Below are 19,010 nucleotides of genomic sequence, written 5' to 3'. Positions count from 1 at the left end.
ACATTTAAGTTTCTGAATCCGTCATTGATCATTCACAAAGGATGATACCATTTCAATTATTCATAAGAATCTGTAGTGCTGAAAGCCCATAGAGCACTGCAGCTGCTGATCTCTCATTCCTGAACACTGTTTTTCCATCCACTTGTTACGTTGTTACATGCTTTTTGAACTTTAAATTTAATTATCTTTCTCACCTTCACTGCAGGTTAGATCAGGTGATCATCCACGTTGGTGCCTTGAGTATAAAAGAATCTCAGGAATTGGTGAGCTTTGATAACTTGTGAAATGGCTGTGCGTACATTTTGAAGGCACTAGCGATTATGCAGATTCTGGAAATCTTGAACAACATGCTCAATACTGGAGGATCTCAACAGGTTCGGCAGGATTTATGGAGGCAAATAAACAGTCGATGTTTCAGGCTGAGAGCCTTCATCAAATCTGGATTTCAGCTTGAGACATTGACTGTTTATTTTCTTTCATAAATTCAGAGATCTTCCAGTGTTTTTTTAATGATGTTGCACATTTAAATTTTGTTTGTGTTCAACTTTCAGAGGAAAAAACTGGTTTAAAATGAGATGCAAAGTACACATGAATTTTGACAATTTCTGATACAAAAACATAAAAATTTTGAAGTGCATAAAAGATTAATCACAATTGAAACAGTACAGTCGGCCCTCCTTATCCGTGGATTCCACATGCGTGAATTCAACCAACCGCGAATCGCGAAAACCCGGAAGTGCTGTTCCAGCACTTGTGGTTCGAGCATGTACAAACTTTTTTCTTGTCATTATTCCCTAAACAATGCAATATAACAACCATTTTACACAGCATTTACATTGTATTAGGTATTATAAGTAATCTAGAGATGATTTAAAGTATACGGGAGGATGTGTGTGGGTTATCGTGGATCAGGATCGAAAAAATCAGAAGTTCTCTTACTAAGTAAGTTGGAACAAGTACATCTGGTATTATTTCATGTCATTTAGTCAAACGTTTGTCTTAGTATATAGTACATATTTTACCTTTCTATGCATATAAAACACTTAAGAACGTATGTTTCAGCACCAGGCTCGGGAACAGAAATTTTCGGGACTCGGGACAGATCACTCCTGAGTGCGCTCTCCACCGTGCCGGGTTGATGTGGAGGATCAAAAACTCAAAACCTAATAATTAAACCACTGCGTTGCTTAGTAATAATTGTAGCTTTCATTGGGGCAGAGCCTTTCTTACTTTATCCTTTAAAATTGTTCCGATCGTTGACCAACCTAGCCTAACGCTTTTCCAATGACCGATGGCGTTTCACCTTTCTGATCACTTTATTTCCACTTTATTTTCAATTGTGATTATTTTCGTGAACAGAAACACTGCGCATTCAGAGCTCTTGCGCCGGGTCCTTAATGTCCACCACACTGAGACAGGTTGAATAAGGGACTTCAGCATCTGCAAATGTTGGTATCCACGAGGGGTCACAGAACCAATCCCCTGTGGATAAGGAGGGCCGACTGTATTGCTAAAATATTGATCTTCCATTCTCAACAGAAGGGGATAAAATCTTTTTGTCTTTTTAGATTTTATTTGAAATGTCTATTTCTAGCATTGTTTTAATTATTAACATTTTGGATTGAGATGGTATTGCTAAGCTTGTTTTCTTTTCCTTTTAAAGTGACTGTTTTGAGGGGTCTTGTTTTATCATCTATCCTTGCCTAAAATCTTAAACTTGTATCCAAACAACCACTTATAAGGCCTGTGTTTTTATGGAAGTCATTTTGGAGGACATCAAACCTCCCTTGTGCAAGCTGCTTAAGAATCTGAGCAAGTAATGAAATTATAACCAGAAAATACAAATAGCCTTCAGTTAAATTGCTACTCGACTGGTTTTACTGTAGTGAGCAACTTTGTATTGCATCGATCAAATCTGAATATTGAATGATAATGCTGTGAGAGGAAAAAATGAAGAGTTTCACCTTTGCTTTAGATGGTTTAAAGTTGGCCGGCTGAAACAATGTGCAGTCGGCCCTCCCTATCTGTAGATTCTGCATGCGCAGATTCAACCAACCGTGGACCGGGGAAAACCCGGAAGTTCTCTCTCCAGCACTTGTCATTTGAGCATGTACAGACTATGTTTTCTTGTCATTATTCCCTAAACAGTACAGTATAACAACTATTTACACAGCATTTACATTGTATTATAAGTAATCTAGAGATGATTTAAAAGTACAGGCAGTCCCTAGATTATGAATCAGAATCAGACTTTAATCGCCAAGTACCTGTGCACATACAAGGAATTTACTTCCGGCAGATGTTGTCTCTCTGCTCATAACGATAATAATGATAAATATAAATGAAAATATAGATTATACACACAAGTAGTGCAATCCAAGTAATAGTTAGCTGACAGTTAACCGGCAGTTAACTGTTCAGCAAAGTGACCGCAGTAGGGAAAAAACTTCTCCAGTGCCTATTAGTCTTAGTCTGGAGGGATCTGAAGTGCCTACCAGACAGAAGCAGTTCAAACAGTCCGTGTGCAGGATGGAAGGAGTTCCATTCCTGCATCCGTCTTTAAGTCGGATTTGAAGTCAGAACAGGTACATCGGTATTATTTAGCATCAGTTAGTCAAACGTTTTTCTTAGTATATAGTACATATTTTACCTTTCTATGCATATAAAACTTAAACATATGTATTTCAATAATTAAACCACTGCGTTGCTTAGTGATAATTGTAGCTTTCATCGGGGCAGGGCCTTTCACATGCTCCATTAAAATTGTTCCGATCATTGACCGATTGTAGCCTAAAGCTTTTCCAATGACCGATGGCATTCCACCTCTTTCTGATCGCTCTATTACTTCCACCCTATTTTCAATTGTGATTATTTTCATGAACAGAAACACCGCGGATTCAGAGCTTCACCGCTGGGTCCTAACATCCCACGAGGTTAAATAAGGGACTTAAGCATCCACGTTTGTTGGTATCCGCGGGGACTCTTGGAACCAATCCCCCGCAGATAAGGATTGTAATAAGCTTCTTACTCGAAACAAATGGTCAATATTTCAAATCCTTTACAGTTCAAACATTTATCACTAATTTTTATTGCAACACCAACAAATTACATCCAAAATAACCAGTATCTGATTATATTTTGACTGTTTAACCCAGCCCACCCCCAACCCTCATCCCCACCCCCCTCCACCCCTCTCTCTTCTCTCCCCTCCACCAACCAACTGAATAGTAGTGCATACACAGACAGAGCATTCCTATATAACAGCAGATCTTTTAAGTTAGATATCAAATTTGTCCACATTAAGATTGTGTTTGGTTGTGCATCATTTACTCTTGCTGATGATAATTCCAGTAAGAAATGTCCAAAAAGCTCCGAAGCCAGTGGGTACTTGAAATATCATGAGGAGGTTTCCAACGCTGGACTACAATCTTCTTAGCTGCAGTCAGGCCTGCCAGCCAGATTTAGTTCAAACATTAAAAAAAATGAACTTGTGCTGAAAACACTTTTGGTTCCATTGTTTGGACTTGGCCCTCTGGAAGATATTGAATCAGGAGTACTTTAATTACCAGTGCTAAATGCATCTATGCCATTATATTGACTAATGTGAGCAAAGACATGGGGGATAGTTTTAATTGCTAAAGAAAATGGAAGCTCAAGGTCTGGTTAGTGAGTGTTAATTATTTTCAGCCATATGTACATAAGACAGTTGGGAATGATCCTCTGTCCCATCTGTTTTGCCTCGCTTCTCTACAATGTGAAACTAATTTGGTTTTTTTTCTTCCCAATTCTAAAGATGTGCTTTAACCTGAAACTTTAACTCAGCTTTTTTTGCCGCAGGTGCTGCCTGATCTAATTATTAAAGTACTGTCTGCTTTATTTCCTGTATCAGCAGTTTCCCCCCCCCCCCCCCAACTTTCAGTCTATTCATAATCACTAATGTCTTGGGATTCAGAATAACTTGTTCTTCTAAAGTGGTAATTGTGAACAGTTTTGTGCCTCACATCTAAGAAAGGATATGCCGGAGGTTACAGGAATGGAAGTGTTAGCATGAGTATTTGACTTCTCTGGGCCTGTACTTGCTGGAGGTTTGAAGAATGAGGGTGGGGGGGGGGGGGGTGGAAGGTGTTTCTCATTGAAACCTCCCACATATTTAATGGCCAAGGTGGAGTAGATTTGGAGAGGTTTCTCCAGCAGTGCGAGAATCTAGAGCTAGAGGGTATAGCCTCAGACTAGAAGGACCTCCCTTAGAACAAAGATGAGCAGAAATCTCTTGAGCAAGAGGGTGGTGAATCTGTGGAATTCAATGACACCTATGGCTGTGGATGCCAAGTCATTGATTGAGAGTGTCAAAGGTTACAGGGAGACAACAGGAAGATGGGGCTGCAAGGATAAATCAGCCATGGTCAAATGGCAGAACAGACTTAATGAGCTCAACGCCGCATAAAGTCTCAGTATTACAGCTTTTGATGTTTGTGTTCTAGTTCTGTGGAAATAAATGCTAACATTGCATTTGTCTTCCGTATTACTGACCCAGCCTGCAAATTTCCCTTCAGGGAATCCTGGACTTTACTTCATTTAGAAAATGTATACCTTTATTCATAGTCATAAAGCACAACAGCACATAATCAGGCCCTTTGGCCCATTTTGGCAGTGCCAAACTTATCTGCCTAGTGCAATCTACCCACACCTAGACGCCAGCCCTCCATACCACACCTGCCCATGGACTTCATTCATGGACAAACTCCAAGGCAGAGTACAAAGTAAATGGCAGGATACTTGGTAGTGTGGAGGAGCAGAGGGATCTGGGGGTACATGTCCACAGATCCCTGAAAGTTGCCTCGCAGGTAGATAGGGTAGTTAAGAAAGCTTATGGGGTGTTAGCTTTCATAAGTCAAGGGACAGAGTTTAAGAGACGCGATGTAATGATGCAGCTCTATAAAACTCTAGTTAGGCCACACTTGGAGTATTGTGTCCAGTTCTGATCACCTCACTATAGGAAGGATGTGGAAGCATTGTAAAGGGTACAGAGGAGATTTACCAGGATGCTGCCTGGTTTTGAGAGTATGGATTATGATCAGAGATTAAGGGAGCATGGGTTTTACTCTTTGGAGAGAAGGAGGATGAGAGGAGACATGACAGAGGTGTGCAAGATATTAAGAGGAATAGACAGAGTGGACAGCCGGCACCTCTTCCCCAGGGCACCACTGCTCAGTACAAGAGGACATGGCTTTAAGGTAAGGGGTGGGAAGTTCAAGGGGGATATTAGAGGAAGGTTTTTCACTCAGAGAGTGGTTGGTGAGTGGAATGCACTGCCTGAGTCAGTGGTGGAGGCAGATACACTAGGGAAGTTTAAGAGACTACTAGACAGGTATATGGAGGAATTTAAGGTGGGGGGGGGGTATATGAGAGGCAGGGTTTGAGGGTCCTGTGGGCCGAAGGGCCTGTAATGTGCTGTTCTATTCAATTAAACTTCTCTAGAGTTGAAATCAAATCCATCCATATCCACTCTGAGTAATAGAGTTCCCCTCGGGTTTTCCTTAAATATTTCTCTTTCCACCCTTAACCTGTGACCTCTAGTTCTTGTCTCAAGGTTTCAAAGGTACACTTAATGTTAGAAATGTACACAATATACATCTTGAAATGCTTTTTCTTCATAACCATCCATGAAAACAGGAGTGCCCCCCCAAAGAATGAATGACAGTTAAATGTTAGAACCCCAAAGCCCCCCAGCTCCCTCCCACGTGTAAGCAGCAGCAAGCAACAATCCCCCCTCCCCACCAACATTTTTTTAAAAGAGCATTAGTACCCACCAATGAGCATTCAAGCATGCAGCAAAGACACAGACTTGCTTTACCCCAAAGACTACTTTTTCATCCAGTAATCGACATACCACAGGCTCTCCCTCCCTATTAAGGGAGGAAGAGGTGTCCTGTTTCACGGCAGGGGGGGGGGGGGGGGAGACAACAAACAACTTGCTGATTTATGATGTTAAAAGTCCACTGCATTGCCTTTTCCGAGCTCTGTGCCCAAAGGTCTCGAGTCTCTGGGCACACAGCTCTGTCTCCCACAACACACTGAACTCCGAAGGCCAGCTAATGTCCTGGGCTGCATCCTTGGCATATCAAATAACGGCTAGTCGTGACCTCATTTACCCCATCTAAACCCCTCACAATTTTCTGTATCTCTATCGAATCTCTCCTCATTCTCCTCTTCACCAGAGAATAAAATCCTAACCTATCCAACCTTTACTGTCAGCTAGTCAATTAAAGCAGACTTAACATAAACCAAATATAACTTGCAATTTGATTTATCAAAACCACACATTACAGATCCTTTTAAAATAAATTTTTGAAACTTTAACAATGTAGTCAGGTGCACTGGTAAGGTTTCAATATTGTATATTGCAGTTATCATAAGGTGTGGAATATAACATGTTCTTTGTGCCACCTAGTGAATATGGCTGGGTTGAATGCACTGGATGCTGGCCATCAATATTTTTTTTCTGTATTAACACCAAAACATTTAGCAACACTGAAGGCCATTGTGCTGTTAATGCTGATAAATCTCCTTATTGAAATAATTAATTGGTAAAGTCAGTACAGTTTTCTGAAGTGTTGTAATACTTGTTGGAACACAATAATTAAGCAATTATGACAATCTTGGTCAAAGTTTTTTTTAATCATCACGTGAATAGCAGAAATTGAAAATCAGTACCTGCAGTTGCTGGAGATTCAAAGTAAAAACAGAAATGTTGGAACACTCAGTAGGTTATCTGTGGTCAGATTGTACAACCTTGAGGCAAACTGGGAAAATGAAGACCAGTTAGTTTTGATTTGCACGTGGTGAGGGAGAGATGGGAATACAGTCGGCCCTCCTTATCCGCGGAGGATTGGTTCTGGGACCCCTCGCGGATACCAAAAAACGAGGATGCTCAAGTCCCTTATTCAACCTGTCTCAATGTGGTAGACCTTAGGACCCAGCGGAACCCCAGACCTTACTTAACCTGTCTCAGTGCAATGGACCTTAGGACCCGGCAGCGAAGCTCTGAATCCGCAGTGTTTCTGTTCACGAAAATAATCATGAATGAAAATAAAGTGGAAATAATAAAACGATCGGAAAGAGGTGAAACGCCATCTGTGATTGGAAAGCGTGAGGCTACAGTCGGTCAATGATTGGAACAACTTTAAAGGATATAGTGAAAGCTACAATTATTACTAAGCAACGCAGTGGTTTAATTATTGGGTTTTGGGTTTTTGATCCTCCACATCAACCCAGCACGGATGGAAAGTGCGCTCAGAAGTGGTCTGTCACTGGATCAGACTCGGGAACTTCCCGAGCCCGGTATGGAAACATACGTTTTTAAGAATTTTATATGCATAGAAAGGTAAAATTTATACTATATACTAAGACAAATATTTGACTGACGCTAAGTAATACCAGATGTACCTGTTCCAACTTACTTAGTAAGAGAAATTCTGATTTTTTATTTTTATTTTCCACCCCCCCCCCCACAATCCAGATTGATGGTAACCTGTGCACATCCTCCTGTATACTTTAAATCATCACTAGATTACTTATAATACCTAATACAATGTAAATGCTATGTAAAATAATTGTTATACTGCATTGTTTAGGGAATAATGACAAGAAAAAAAAGTCTGTACATGCTCGAACAACAAGTGCTGGAAGAGCACTTCCGGGTTTTCTTGATTCGCGGTTGGTTGAATTTGCGCATGCGGAACTTGCGGATAAGGAGGGCCGACTGTATTTCTGTTGGATGAGGGCAGGGTTGCTGAGGGCATTTCAATGTTTATGGAAATGTTCAGTTAAAAGATTAGTGAGTGTGGGTGAAGAGAAAATAAAGGCAGATAAAGCTTTGAAATAAAGGATCAACAAGGTAGCTTGATAAGCTGGAGTAATTTATGACAATACTGACCACATATAATGGGAAATATTCTGTTAGTATATTCCATCCCCAGCCAAATTCTAACTTATTTTCTCACCAGACTTCAGGTGAGGAGTCTTTACCCTGAAACTTGAATGCTGCTTTTCTCCCCCACAGAGGCTGCCTGATGTTCTCAGTGGTTCTAGTTTTATTTTATTTCTGACAATTTAGTTTTAAATGGATCTTCAACTGAGTGATAATATCCATTTCCTAAAATCATAATTTTGTTGTGACCTTCCTTTAGATTTCTTCTGAATATTTCAATTTCTTAATGTTTATCCTTCTAGTCAGGAAAGTTGACAGTGAAAATGCAGTAATCTGCCATTCCAATAGTTTATATTTTATTGAAGTTACAACACCTTTTCACTATTCGGCATTGCAACGTCTTTGGTAATCTTGCACATTATTAAAGCATCATAGTTCTTAGTAATGGCAACAGAAACAGCAGGCTTGTCCAGTGACAACAGGTGTTTATTCATTAGATGAATGATGATCATGCTATCATAACTTCAAGACTCCGAAAGCATTGAACTTTAACGTCTTTATCTGCAGCTATGTGGTCATATACAGTAACGTACAAGAAAAGGCATTGTACCAAATTGAACTTTAAAAGTGTTGTGTTGGTTTTCCTTAACCAGATGCTGGAAATCTTGAGCAACACACAAAATGCTGGATGACCTGAGTGAGTCAAGCAACATCTGTGGAATAAGCAGTCAATGTTTCAGGCTGAGACACTTCATCAGGACTGACGGCCTGAAACATTGACTGTTTATTCTTCTCCATGGATGTTGCCTGACTTGCTAAGTTCATTAAACATTTTGTGTGTCACTGCTTGTCTGTTCACTTCCTGAAACCATAATGTCCATCTGAAAGCTCCCAAAATTAATGCGACAAACGATCAGGTCAGCTGCTTTGTATTTTTAGCCAGAGCCCAATGTTACCAAAAAAAATTTGAAAATCTCATGCATGTTCACTTAACTTCTGGATAAGGCCTTGTACAAAGGAGAGCACCTATTAACTTGGTTATCTAAACACCTCAGACTGTACAATTTAATTTTGTGTTGAAATGGGAGCAATAAACAATCTCTGGAAGAACTCAGTGGATCAGGCGGTATCTATGGTGGGTGAGGGCGATAGGTGGCAAAGAATTGTCAATGTTTTGGGTCAAGAGCCTGCATCAGGACTAGGAGTGAGAAGGAAGATGGTCAGTATAAAGAGAATGGTGAGACAGGATACCAAGATGATTGTTCTGAGGAGAATTGAAAGAGGATGGGTAGGATGTGTCATGGGGGTGGGGGGTTAGGAGTGTGGAGTGGGGAGACAGTTACAGGTGGGGGTAGACAAAGAGGGAGGAAAATAAAATGGGGTAGATGGAGGAAATCGGGGGATGGGGGAAGGTTGGAGAGAAGGTGATTGGAACACAAAGGATGTAAGCAGGTTAAGCAGGTAATAGGATGAACTATTGGGGAAGAGGTGGATGACTGAAGGGTGGTGGGGGGCCTGTTAAGGGAGGGAAGAGGATGTGAACAAGGAGAAGCTGGTGTGTAAACTATGTGTGGTGGGTGGCTAGAACCAGGGAGTGGACTAGTGTTAGGTGAACTGGAGGAGATGGAGGTGGGGTGGGTAATGGGAGGATTGTTGGCTGGTGCAGAGCCAACAACGTGTCTCTTAATGTGAACAAAACAGAAGAGATGGTTGTTGACTTCAGGAGGACACGGAGCAACAACTCCCCGCTGAACATCAACGGCTCCTCAGTAGAGATCGTAAACAGCACCAAATTTCTTGGTGTTCACCTGACGGAGAATCTCAATTGGTCCCTCAACACCAGCTCCATAGCAAAGAAAGCCCTGCAGCGTCTCTACTTTTTGCGAAGGCTGAGGAAAGTCCATCTCCCGCCCCCCATCCTCATCACATTCTACAGGGGTTACATTGAGAGCATCCTGAGCAACTGCATCACTGCCTGGTTCGGAAATTGCACCATCTCGGATCGCAAGACCCTGCAGCGGATAGTGAGGTCAGCTGAGAAGATCATTGGGGTCTCTCTTCCCGCCATTACACATATTTTCAGTACATGCTGCATCCGCAAATGAAACAGCATTATGAAGGACCCCATGCACCCCCATACAATCTCTTCTCCCTCCTGCCGTCTGGGAAAAGGCTCCGAAGCATTCAGGCTCTCACGACCAGACTATGTAACAGTTTCTTCCCCCAAGCTATCAGACTCCTCAATACCTGAAGCCTGGACTGACACCTTACTGCCCTATTGTCCTGTTTATTATTTATTGTAATGCCTGCACTGTTTTTGTGCACTTTATGCAGTCCTGTATAGGTCTGTAGTCTAGTGTAGCTTTCTCTTTTTACATAGTGCAGTCTAGTTTTTTGTACTGTGTCCTGTAACACCATGGTCCTGAAAAACGTTGCCTCATTTTTACTATGTACTGTACCAGCAGTTATGGTCGAAATAACAATAAAGTGACTTGACTTGACTTGAAGGGTAAGGGAAGTTGCCTAAATTAGAAAACATTCGTGCCATTAGGTTACAGGCCATCTTCTATTCATTATCTTTTGAGTGGCTATGTGACAACTTGATAGTGTAAAAGGGAAGTGTTGACCCATGTAGAAATCTCCCTATTATTGAGTAGAATTATGAACATGGTTAAAAAATCAACAACTCTTTATCCTTATTCATATAGTAGACTCGAGCAAGTGAAGTGATTCTTTCCAGTTTGTTCAGTGACTGCACAAGATTTGATAAAGTGCATACATGAATTGTTAATAATAAAACTATAGTTGTTGCGCTTTGAAACTTTAAGCAGATTTGGCCTTAAGAAAATAAGATTCTATTCTGGGGAAAATTTCTTCTATCTAGCCATGTCTTGTTGTTATGGTTCTGTGTACTCAAATATAGTATCATTTTTAATCTTAAAAATGAATAAATTTGAAGTTAAAAAGTTCCTACAAACAAGGGTTGAAATGAATTAACTCAGTTTGTTTTATTTTTGTTGTTTCAGGCAGAACATGCTGCCAAGTGCAATGCTTCTGGGATAGCAGTCATCTCACCTTTCTTTTTCAAGCCTCAAAGTGCAGGTTGTTTATTTGTTATTATTCCACGCAATTGCAATATTAAATGCGGCTACCTTGTGCAGCTTGTATGATATAAAGTAGATTCATGTAAAATTTGTTTCTTTGCACAATATACCAACAATTATATAATTGAAATAACACTTTATGAATATATAAGTAAAAATGTAACTGAATCATATGATTTGAATGCATCCACATTATTTTTGGTTTGAGGGAAAAACTGTAAAGAATATGAATCTGGTTTTGTAATTAAATGAGCCTCTTCATTTCTTTCCACCTCCTATTTGTCTAAAGGAAAAATTTTCCTGATGCACCTACCTGAACTCAATGAATTCCCCAACATTTCATCTCGGTGCTCTTGAGAATCAAGGCTTTTGAGTATCAAGGCCAGCAGCCAACCCTTCTTTTTGGTGTCATGTGACTGCGTGTTTATTCTCAAGGGACATGGAAATTGCTGATGAGGTAGCATTTAACTTTTCTCCTGATGGTACTTGAGAAGGATGTGATGAACCATTGCAAACTTAATGAAGGGTTCTGAGGAAGAGTCCTATTGAAAGGTCTCATCTTGAAACTTCAGTTGTTTATTCTTCTCCATAGATGCTGCCTCTCCCTCTCTCTCCCTCTCTCTCCCTCTCTCTCCCTCTCTCTCCCTCTCTCTCCCTCTCTCTCCCTCTCTCCCTCTCTCCCTCTCTCCCCCTCCCTCTCCCTCCCTCTCCCTCCCTCTCCCTCCCTCTCCCTCCCTCTCCCTCCCTCTCCCTCCCTCTCCCTCCCTCTCCCTCCCTCTCCCACCCTCTCCCACCCTCTCCCACCCTCTCCCACCCTCTCCCACCCTCTCCCACCCTCTCCCACCCTCTCCCCCCCCTCTCCCCCCCCTCTCCCCCCCCTCTCCCCCCCCTCTCCCCCCCCTCTCCCCCCCTCTCCCCCCCTCTCCCCCCCCTCTCCCCCCCCTCTCCCCCCCTCTCCCCCCCTCTCCCCCCCTCTCCCCCCCCTCTCCCCCCCCTCTCCCCCCCCTCTCCCCCCCCTCTCCCCCCCCTCTCCCCCCCCTCTCCCCCCCCTCTCCCCCCCCTCTCCCCCCCCTCTCCCCCCCCTCTCCCCCCCCTCTCCCCCCCCTCTCCCCCCCCTCTCTCTCCCCCTCTCTCTCCCCCTCTCGTTATGTTGAAAAATACTTAATTATCTTAAAATTAGGATTTTTCTGCAGAAGAAGTCATCTTCATCCATACTGTGGCAATGTTCGGACAGTAATTGATTTGGTGAGAAGTTTGCAGTTTCTGCTTTTCCTGTACACTTGTCACCATGGTTATTTTGGTATTGGGAGTTTGCAATTCTTGCAGTTCTGCTGGCAAATTGAGTTCAGTTAGTTGGCTAATGGACATCTTCAGTGATACTAGGAGGAGACAGATGGATCAACACTTGACATTTCTGGGTCAAGGTGACTGCAAATGTTTCAGCTGTGTTTATTGTATTTGGTTACTGGTCTTGCTATCACTGAGCACAAGGGGCGACACTTGCTGTTCTTCAGCGTTTGCCCACCATCACTTGGTTGCATGTTGGGCTATAACGGCTGTTAATTTTGAGATTAAGAAGTTCTATTAGTGGTCGGTTTCCTGAACTGCTTACTTTGCATTTACTGCGTATCAGTTTAGTAAAGACAATATCACAGTTCTGTATATGCCCGGTGCTACACTTGGCACTGATTATGCTTGTGAAACTGGGTAAATCTCTTGGCTTGATGGCAATGATTCAGTGAGATATGGTTGGGAAATTATTTCTGCAGCACGCAATGCTAGAAGTCTGGCAGTATCTATGGGAAATAATAAACGATCAATGTTTCGGGCTGAGATCCTTAATTGGGACTGGAAAGGAAGGGGGGAACATTCCAGAATAAAAAGTGGGGACAGGGGAAAGAAGGTGTGCAAGATGGATGACAGGTGAAGCCATGTGGTTGGGGGTGGGGGGATGAAGTAAGAAACTGGGAGGTGATGGGTATAAAAGGCTGGTGAAGGAATCTGGTGGGGGAGGAGAGTGGACTATGGGAGAAAGAGAAGGAAGAGCACTGGGGGAGGTGATTAGCAGGTGAAGAGGTAACAGGAGAGCCTGAGTGGAAATGGAAGATGGGGGTGGGGGGGTGTTCTTACTGGAAATAGTAGAAAATGATGTTCATACCATCAGGTTGGAGGTGACCCAGACAGAAGTGTTGCTCCTCCAACCTGAGAGTGGCATTATCGTGGCAGAAGAGGCCATGAATCAACATGTGAGAATGGGCTGGATTTGAAATGGTTAACCAGTGGGAAATAGCCACCAGATATCTGATGCTCCCAATGCGGCCTACTCTACATTGGTGTACCCATTGCTTCAAAAGCGGCCTAAGAGGAGGTGGTATGCTGTTCTTTGACCCACAACCATCAGCTGGTTGATCTCTGGCACTTCATTAGAATGAAAACTCACTGCAGTCCCAATTGGAATTGCTCCCTACACAGTTGCCATGTGCAAACACCAATTCCCAGGTAAGTACTTGCACCCATTGTTCTTGGTGTGGCAGCTCATTGTCTAATGGCAGCATAATCCAGCAGATGGAAAGCTTATTCAGACAGGGCTGGTCCAATTCAATTAGTGCAGACCTCTCTTGTAAATATTGCTCATTGAATCCAGTTATATCGCTGTTACTGAGTACTTATTCGGTGGATTTGGGTTTCAGTGTTGGTATCACATGATTTGACTGTCTGAAGAAGTGAAATGCATTCTCTATCATTTCATGTAGTGACTGAAATCCTGTATGAAGAAGCGGATTAAATGAATCCTTCCGTTTAGCCAATATTTGCTAATCAGGGGAGACCTGTATTTAGCGGCTTGCCCACGCTCTCTCTCAATTTCTAATTTCTCCTTTGATATCATGTGCTGTCTGCTTTACCCCTCAGAATATACCTGCTTGCTGCCTTTATTATTTTGTTCTCTCATTTTGTTTCCAGATAATTTTACAATTTGAGTTTGCCATTCTGCGTGGTGGAATTAGAACATATTTTCATGTTATTAGCTGAGGCTTTTGGACACGGGTGAAGTAGTTTAATTACTACTGTTAAACCTGATTATGACAAGGAAGTTAGGACAAACGTGTTTTTTTTTGTCATTAATATAATGGTGCTAGGTGAACAGAGCTTGGTGCAAGTTAGCATACAGGTAGAAGTGTTTTGAATAAACTTCAGTTTGCCAGGAGGACTAGCAAGGCCAGCCTGGAAAGCAGTGGGCTGGTAAGAGTTAACAAAAGTAGTAAAAAAAAATGATGACAGTTGGTGAGCTGAGAGTGGATGTGAGTGATTTTATTTAGATTTAAATGGGTAGTCTTATTACTTGAGATCAAATCAGGAGTAATAAGGCACAACTCTGTGGTATGGTTCAATTGCAGAACCTGAGCAAGGAGTGGAGCCAGTTGCAAGGGAAGCAATCTGCTAACTGGATGAAAGATGCTGATGTTAATCTTCCCAATATTTACTAAGGGGAAACTTCTCCATTATATTGAATAGTAATGGTGATAAATTAATGGTAATGAACTGGAATTGACTTTCTTCAGTACACAACGGGAAATAGATGCTTTGAAATTCATGAGGATCAGTATAAAAGAAGGCCTTAAGGAGGGATCCTTGGGTACTGAAATGTTGGCTTTTCACAAAGGAAGGGAAACTTTTTGCAGTAGCTCTGGTTACAAATTGAGGGAGATAAAAATGGAACTGGCAAATGTGGTCACATGCAACTGGAGTTGTACAGGTATTGAGAGAGAATGGTATTTGGCAGTTGTGTCAAAGGTTGCAAGCATTGGGAATACAAACGACATATAGGTTATATTCATTGTAATGACGAAGGGTGTGAATGGTAGTTTTTGTCAGTGATGTTTTTGTATTGGCCAAGATTAACCTGAATACAGAGATTCTTAAGAGGAGTTCAAGTACATGGACTTGTAAGGTCATGTGTTGAAGTGTTGGGGGAAAAGAAAGGCAGGTTTGGAAAGGGGCTTGCAGAGACAGGAGTCTGAAGGATGAAACGCAGGCCACGGAGAGGTTGGGTGGCCAGTGGTTCATCGGAAACTGGATTGGGAGGCCAGCAGGTGAACTTGCAAAATGGATTTGCAAACGGCATTAGAGAAGATGGGAATTTTGGATGGGGATTACCTGGAATTTTCTCCATTACCAATTTGAAAAGACCAGGGCATCTGAGCTGCAGCCAAGACATGGGCTGGTTCAGCTTGCTTCTCCACGACATTTACTTGGCTCTGTGCTGAACTGAGGCAGTGGCCTGCTCCTGAATCTGCTGCACTTGTGCCTTGCTTAATGTTTGTGGACTTGCTTTTGGACACTTCAGATCTGAATGCAATTTCCTTGCTTTTATTGCTTGCACAATGGTTTTGTATTCTCTCTGCACGTTGAGTGTTTTAATGCATTCTATTGGGTTGCTTTGTTTTATGGCTGCCTGTAAGGAGACTGATCTCAAGTATACATACTTTGATCTTGAGATTTTGGGAATGCCAGAACTGAATTTTCAAGAGTGGCTCAACACCAAATTTGAAATTATCTTGGCTACTGTTTTAATATCACTGAAAATCTCTTGTAATTATGTTAAAATAAGTATCCAAGTGACTTTCTACAAGTAACTGTAGATTTCTCTCACATAGCTTGTGGGAATTTTTTTTGTTTTAAGAAACACCAATTAAAGGCATTCTTGAAAATTTTGGCCTTTTCTGAAACAATTTCACCCTTAACAATTGCACTTAATATGGATGTGAATTTTAAATCAACTTTACAAAGTTTCCCACTCTGGTTTTTCCTGATGTCTTTTGCCACAGCAAAGGAGTTCTGTCAGTAACTTGATTATAAGATGAGCAACAATAGGGAATTTACCAATAATAAAAAATGAAATTATTATATTTCAACTTTATGGACTATTTTCCAGTGAAGTGCAATGGCTTCCAATGTTTTCATCAGGAATAAAGCTGGTAAACACATTTGTTATTTCAGATGTTTTGGTGGAGTATATGAAGATAGTGGCATCATCTGCTCCTGGTGTTCCTTTCTATTATTACCATCTTCCTGAAATGACTGGAGTATCTTGTGAGTATTTAACTGTACAGCTGGAATTCACAGTTATCATGGTAATTAAAATCTAATGAAGCTTTTTTCCTTGCAGTCAATGTTGTGGACCTGCTAGACGGGATTGAAAAACAGATTCCAACCTTCCAGGGGCTGAAGTTCACCAGCAGTGACTTGTTGGAGTTTGGTCAGTGTGTTAACAAACACAAGGATAAATTTAACCTTCTGTATGGAAAGGATGAGGTATGGAAGCTTTAATTGATTATTAATTGCAGTTAATTTCTGTTAATTAACTTTTATTGGAATAATATGGCATTTGTGTGGAATTGATGAAAGCAAATGAGCCTGAAGGCGCACACTCAGCGATTCAGGAACAGCTTCTCCTCTGCCATCCAATTTCTAAATGGACATTGAACTCGAACACCACCTCACTTAGTGATTTACTTAGTTATTGTTATTTTTTTCTTCTATATTGTGTATTGCATTGAACTGCTGCTGCAAAGTTAACAAATTGCATGACATACGCCAGTGATGTTAAACCTAATTCTGATTCTAAGAAGTGTTTTTTGGGGGGGGGGGGTGGTTGGAGATGGGGTATCCACATCCTTCACGTTTAAGATGGTGCTACCGAACACATGCGACAGCCCATTGGCAGTTCAAAATGGAAGAGATTTGACTAAGCATTACTAATACCACCTTTTCTGAAGTAAATTGTGATTAAATTATCACTGCAAACAATGAAGAGGCAAGCGAAGACAAAGAAAACTTTAAGGATGAACCACGTTGCAGAATAAACGCAGACGGAGCAAGTCATTTGGAGAGAAGCTGAGGCAGATGAGTTGTGATGCCCTTACAACTGACCCGGGTGCAAGATTGGATCTGGGTACTGAGCCGACTTGGAGAAATCGAGCAGCTTTGGGCTGGGCGGAGAAATCTGTGCCTGGAGCAAGTCGCTGGGTGGCATGGACTTGGCCCAGAGCCCTTTTCTGCAGTGGTGCCCGGGTCACAGTGTGAGGTACCATACATTTAAACGATGGACTGGAAAGACAAGGTGTCAGGATCGGAGGTGAGGGCCAATCTTTCTCGCTCTCCGTGGTGTTTACTCCTCACTCCATGGCACTGAGGCTAAGAAGACAGCTCTGGTTGCCCCCATCTGTACCTGCTAATATGATGAAGTGATATTGAGGCTTTGGGCCGACTCTCGCTTGCTCCTGTGTTTGGATCTGAGGACTCATTTTGGTTCAGAATGTTGTTCCTTGCTTCCATTGTTTACATGGTTTCTTCTTCCCCCCCCCCCCCCCCTTTCTCTGTGCATGGGATATTGTTTATTTTAAACTGGGTTGTTTCGGGTTCCCTGCTTTGTGACTGCTTGTAAGCAAACAAATCTCAAGAGTATTTCTTGTACATTCTTTGATAATAAAATGTACTTTGAAACTTTTAAATGCAGAGAAGAGCATGAATGCATAATCAATGTTTCACATTGTCAACTGTAATTTGAAACTGTAATTGTCAACTTGTAATTTGAAGGATGCATATTTTTTTCTTGCAAAGAGTTTCTTTAAATGTTGTTGGAGTTGGTCTTCCTTTCTGCACATTGTGGAACTTCAGGTGGCAATCTTGCAGTTTCTTTAGCATTTTTGTCTATTTATTTATTTTTGGAGGCACGGTCGCTAGCTTGAAGCTCAACCCAGCAGGGTAATATTACTTTTTGTAAGTGCATCCTGGTTTAAAAGACAATGGAAGATGAACCCCAGCAGATAAGAAAAGGCATTCTCTTTGCCTAAGCAAATCCAAATCGTAAGTACTCGACCGTACCAGGAGGAAGAGGAAAACCATTCCAGTTTGCTACAGCGCTCCTTGAGTTGTACACTTTAAGTAGATGTGTCTGTCCTTCATTTGTTACTGGTTTTTTTGAATGTCTCATTCCTTGGGTATTTTTTGATTGTTGCGCAGTTTCGTTGGATTTCCCCTTTAATGAGGACTTTAATTGTCTTTCATTTTCCATCTGAGCCACTGTACTATTAGAATTTTGCACTCCAATAGAAATGCACTAAAGTAGATGAACTCAAAAGTTTTAAAGTGCAAAACCCATGTAGATAGGAAACACTGAAAAGGCCAGATGAGCTTATGAAATTTAGTTACTCAAGGACTATTGAAATAACAAATTAGTACAGGACATTAATTAAACCCCGGGTTTAACAACAGTCCCCATTTTAATGCTTTGGTAAAGAAAAACATAGCCAATTGTGTTTAAATTTGTTTTCTAAGTTTATTTACGTTTTTATTCATTGAGATACAATGAGGAACAGGCCCTTTGAGCCATGCCACCCAGCATCCCCTGATTTAACCCGTGCCTAATCAATTTACAATGACAAATTAACCCACCAACCGGTATGTCTTTGGCTTGTGGGAGGAAACTGGAGGAACCCCGTGCAGTCACGGAGAGAACATACAAATTCCTTATTGGCAGCGGTGGGAATTGAATTATGTTAATCACTGTGCTTCATTCCTGCCTTACATGTTTCTTTCTGTAATGTTTTTATTTCTAAATGAATTTGCAAGATGAAATAACTTGCCTGGAGTATGCATCAAATATCTTTAATCATTGTGCAGAATGAGAGTGAGCAAGCTTTTTAGTGTTAACTTTTATATAGGACCTTTAGTCCTATAAATCGGGTCAGATATATAAGTGTAATAGGTTTGAGATTTTTCCATTCCTTTCTAGCTATTTGGAAACCTTTGATGGTTTAATTTTTTTTTGTATAACCAGAAGTTTTGTTCTCCAGATACTCTTGTCTGCAATAGCATTGGGAGCAACCGGAGCTGTTGGCAGGTAACCGAATATTTTCAAAGTCATTATAATGAAGTTGTTTGATTATAATCATCAATAGGGCATTAGTTTTTGG

At 41.4% G+C, this 19,010-nt stretch overlaps 1 protein-coding gene across 7 annotated transcripts in view; it reads left to right on the top strand.

The window, feature by feature from the left end:
- The window catches only part of npl (N-acetylneuraminate pyruvate lyase (dihydrodipicolinate synthase)), a 38,353-nt gene that overhangs the window by 10,680 nt on the left and 8,663 nt on the right, over positions 1-19,010 (top strand). For all 7 annotated transcript variants that reach the window (XR_009514778.1, XM_059984491.1, XM_059984496.1 and 4 more), the window contains exons 5-9: positions 206-263; positions 10,957-11,032; positions 16,033-16,125; positions 16,202-16,347; positions 18,891-18,937. Coding sequence is in view for 6 of the 7 variants with exons in the window: in XM_059984491.1 (XP_059840474.1) it covers positions 206-263; positions 10,957-11,032; positions 16,033-16,125; positions 16,202-16,347; positions 18,891-18,937 (420 nt within the window). In the remaining variant the exon portion in view is untranslated. The remainder of the gene's footprint in view (positions 1-205; positions 264-10,956; positions 11,033-16,032; positions 16,126-16,201; positions 16,348-18,890; positions 18,938-19,010) is intronic.

Source organism: Hypanus sabinus, chromosome 11 (assembly GCF_030144855.1).
Source record: "Hypanus sabinus isolate sHypSab1 chromosome 11, sHypSab1.hap1, whole genome shotgun sequence".
NCBI lineage: Eukaryota > Metazoa > Chordata > Chondrichthyes > Myliobatiformes > Dasyatidae > Hypanus > Hypanus sabinus.
This window is presented reverse-complemented; position numbering and strand designations above follow the sequence as displayed.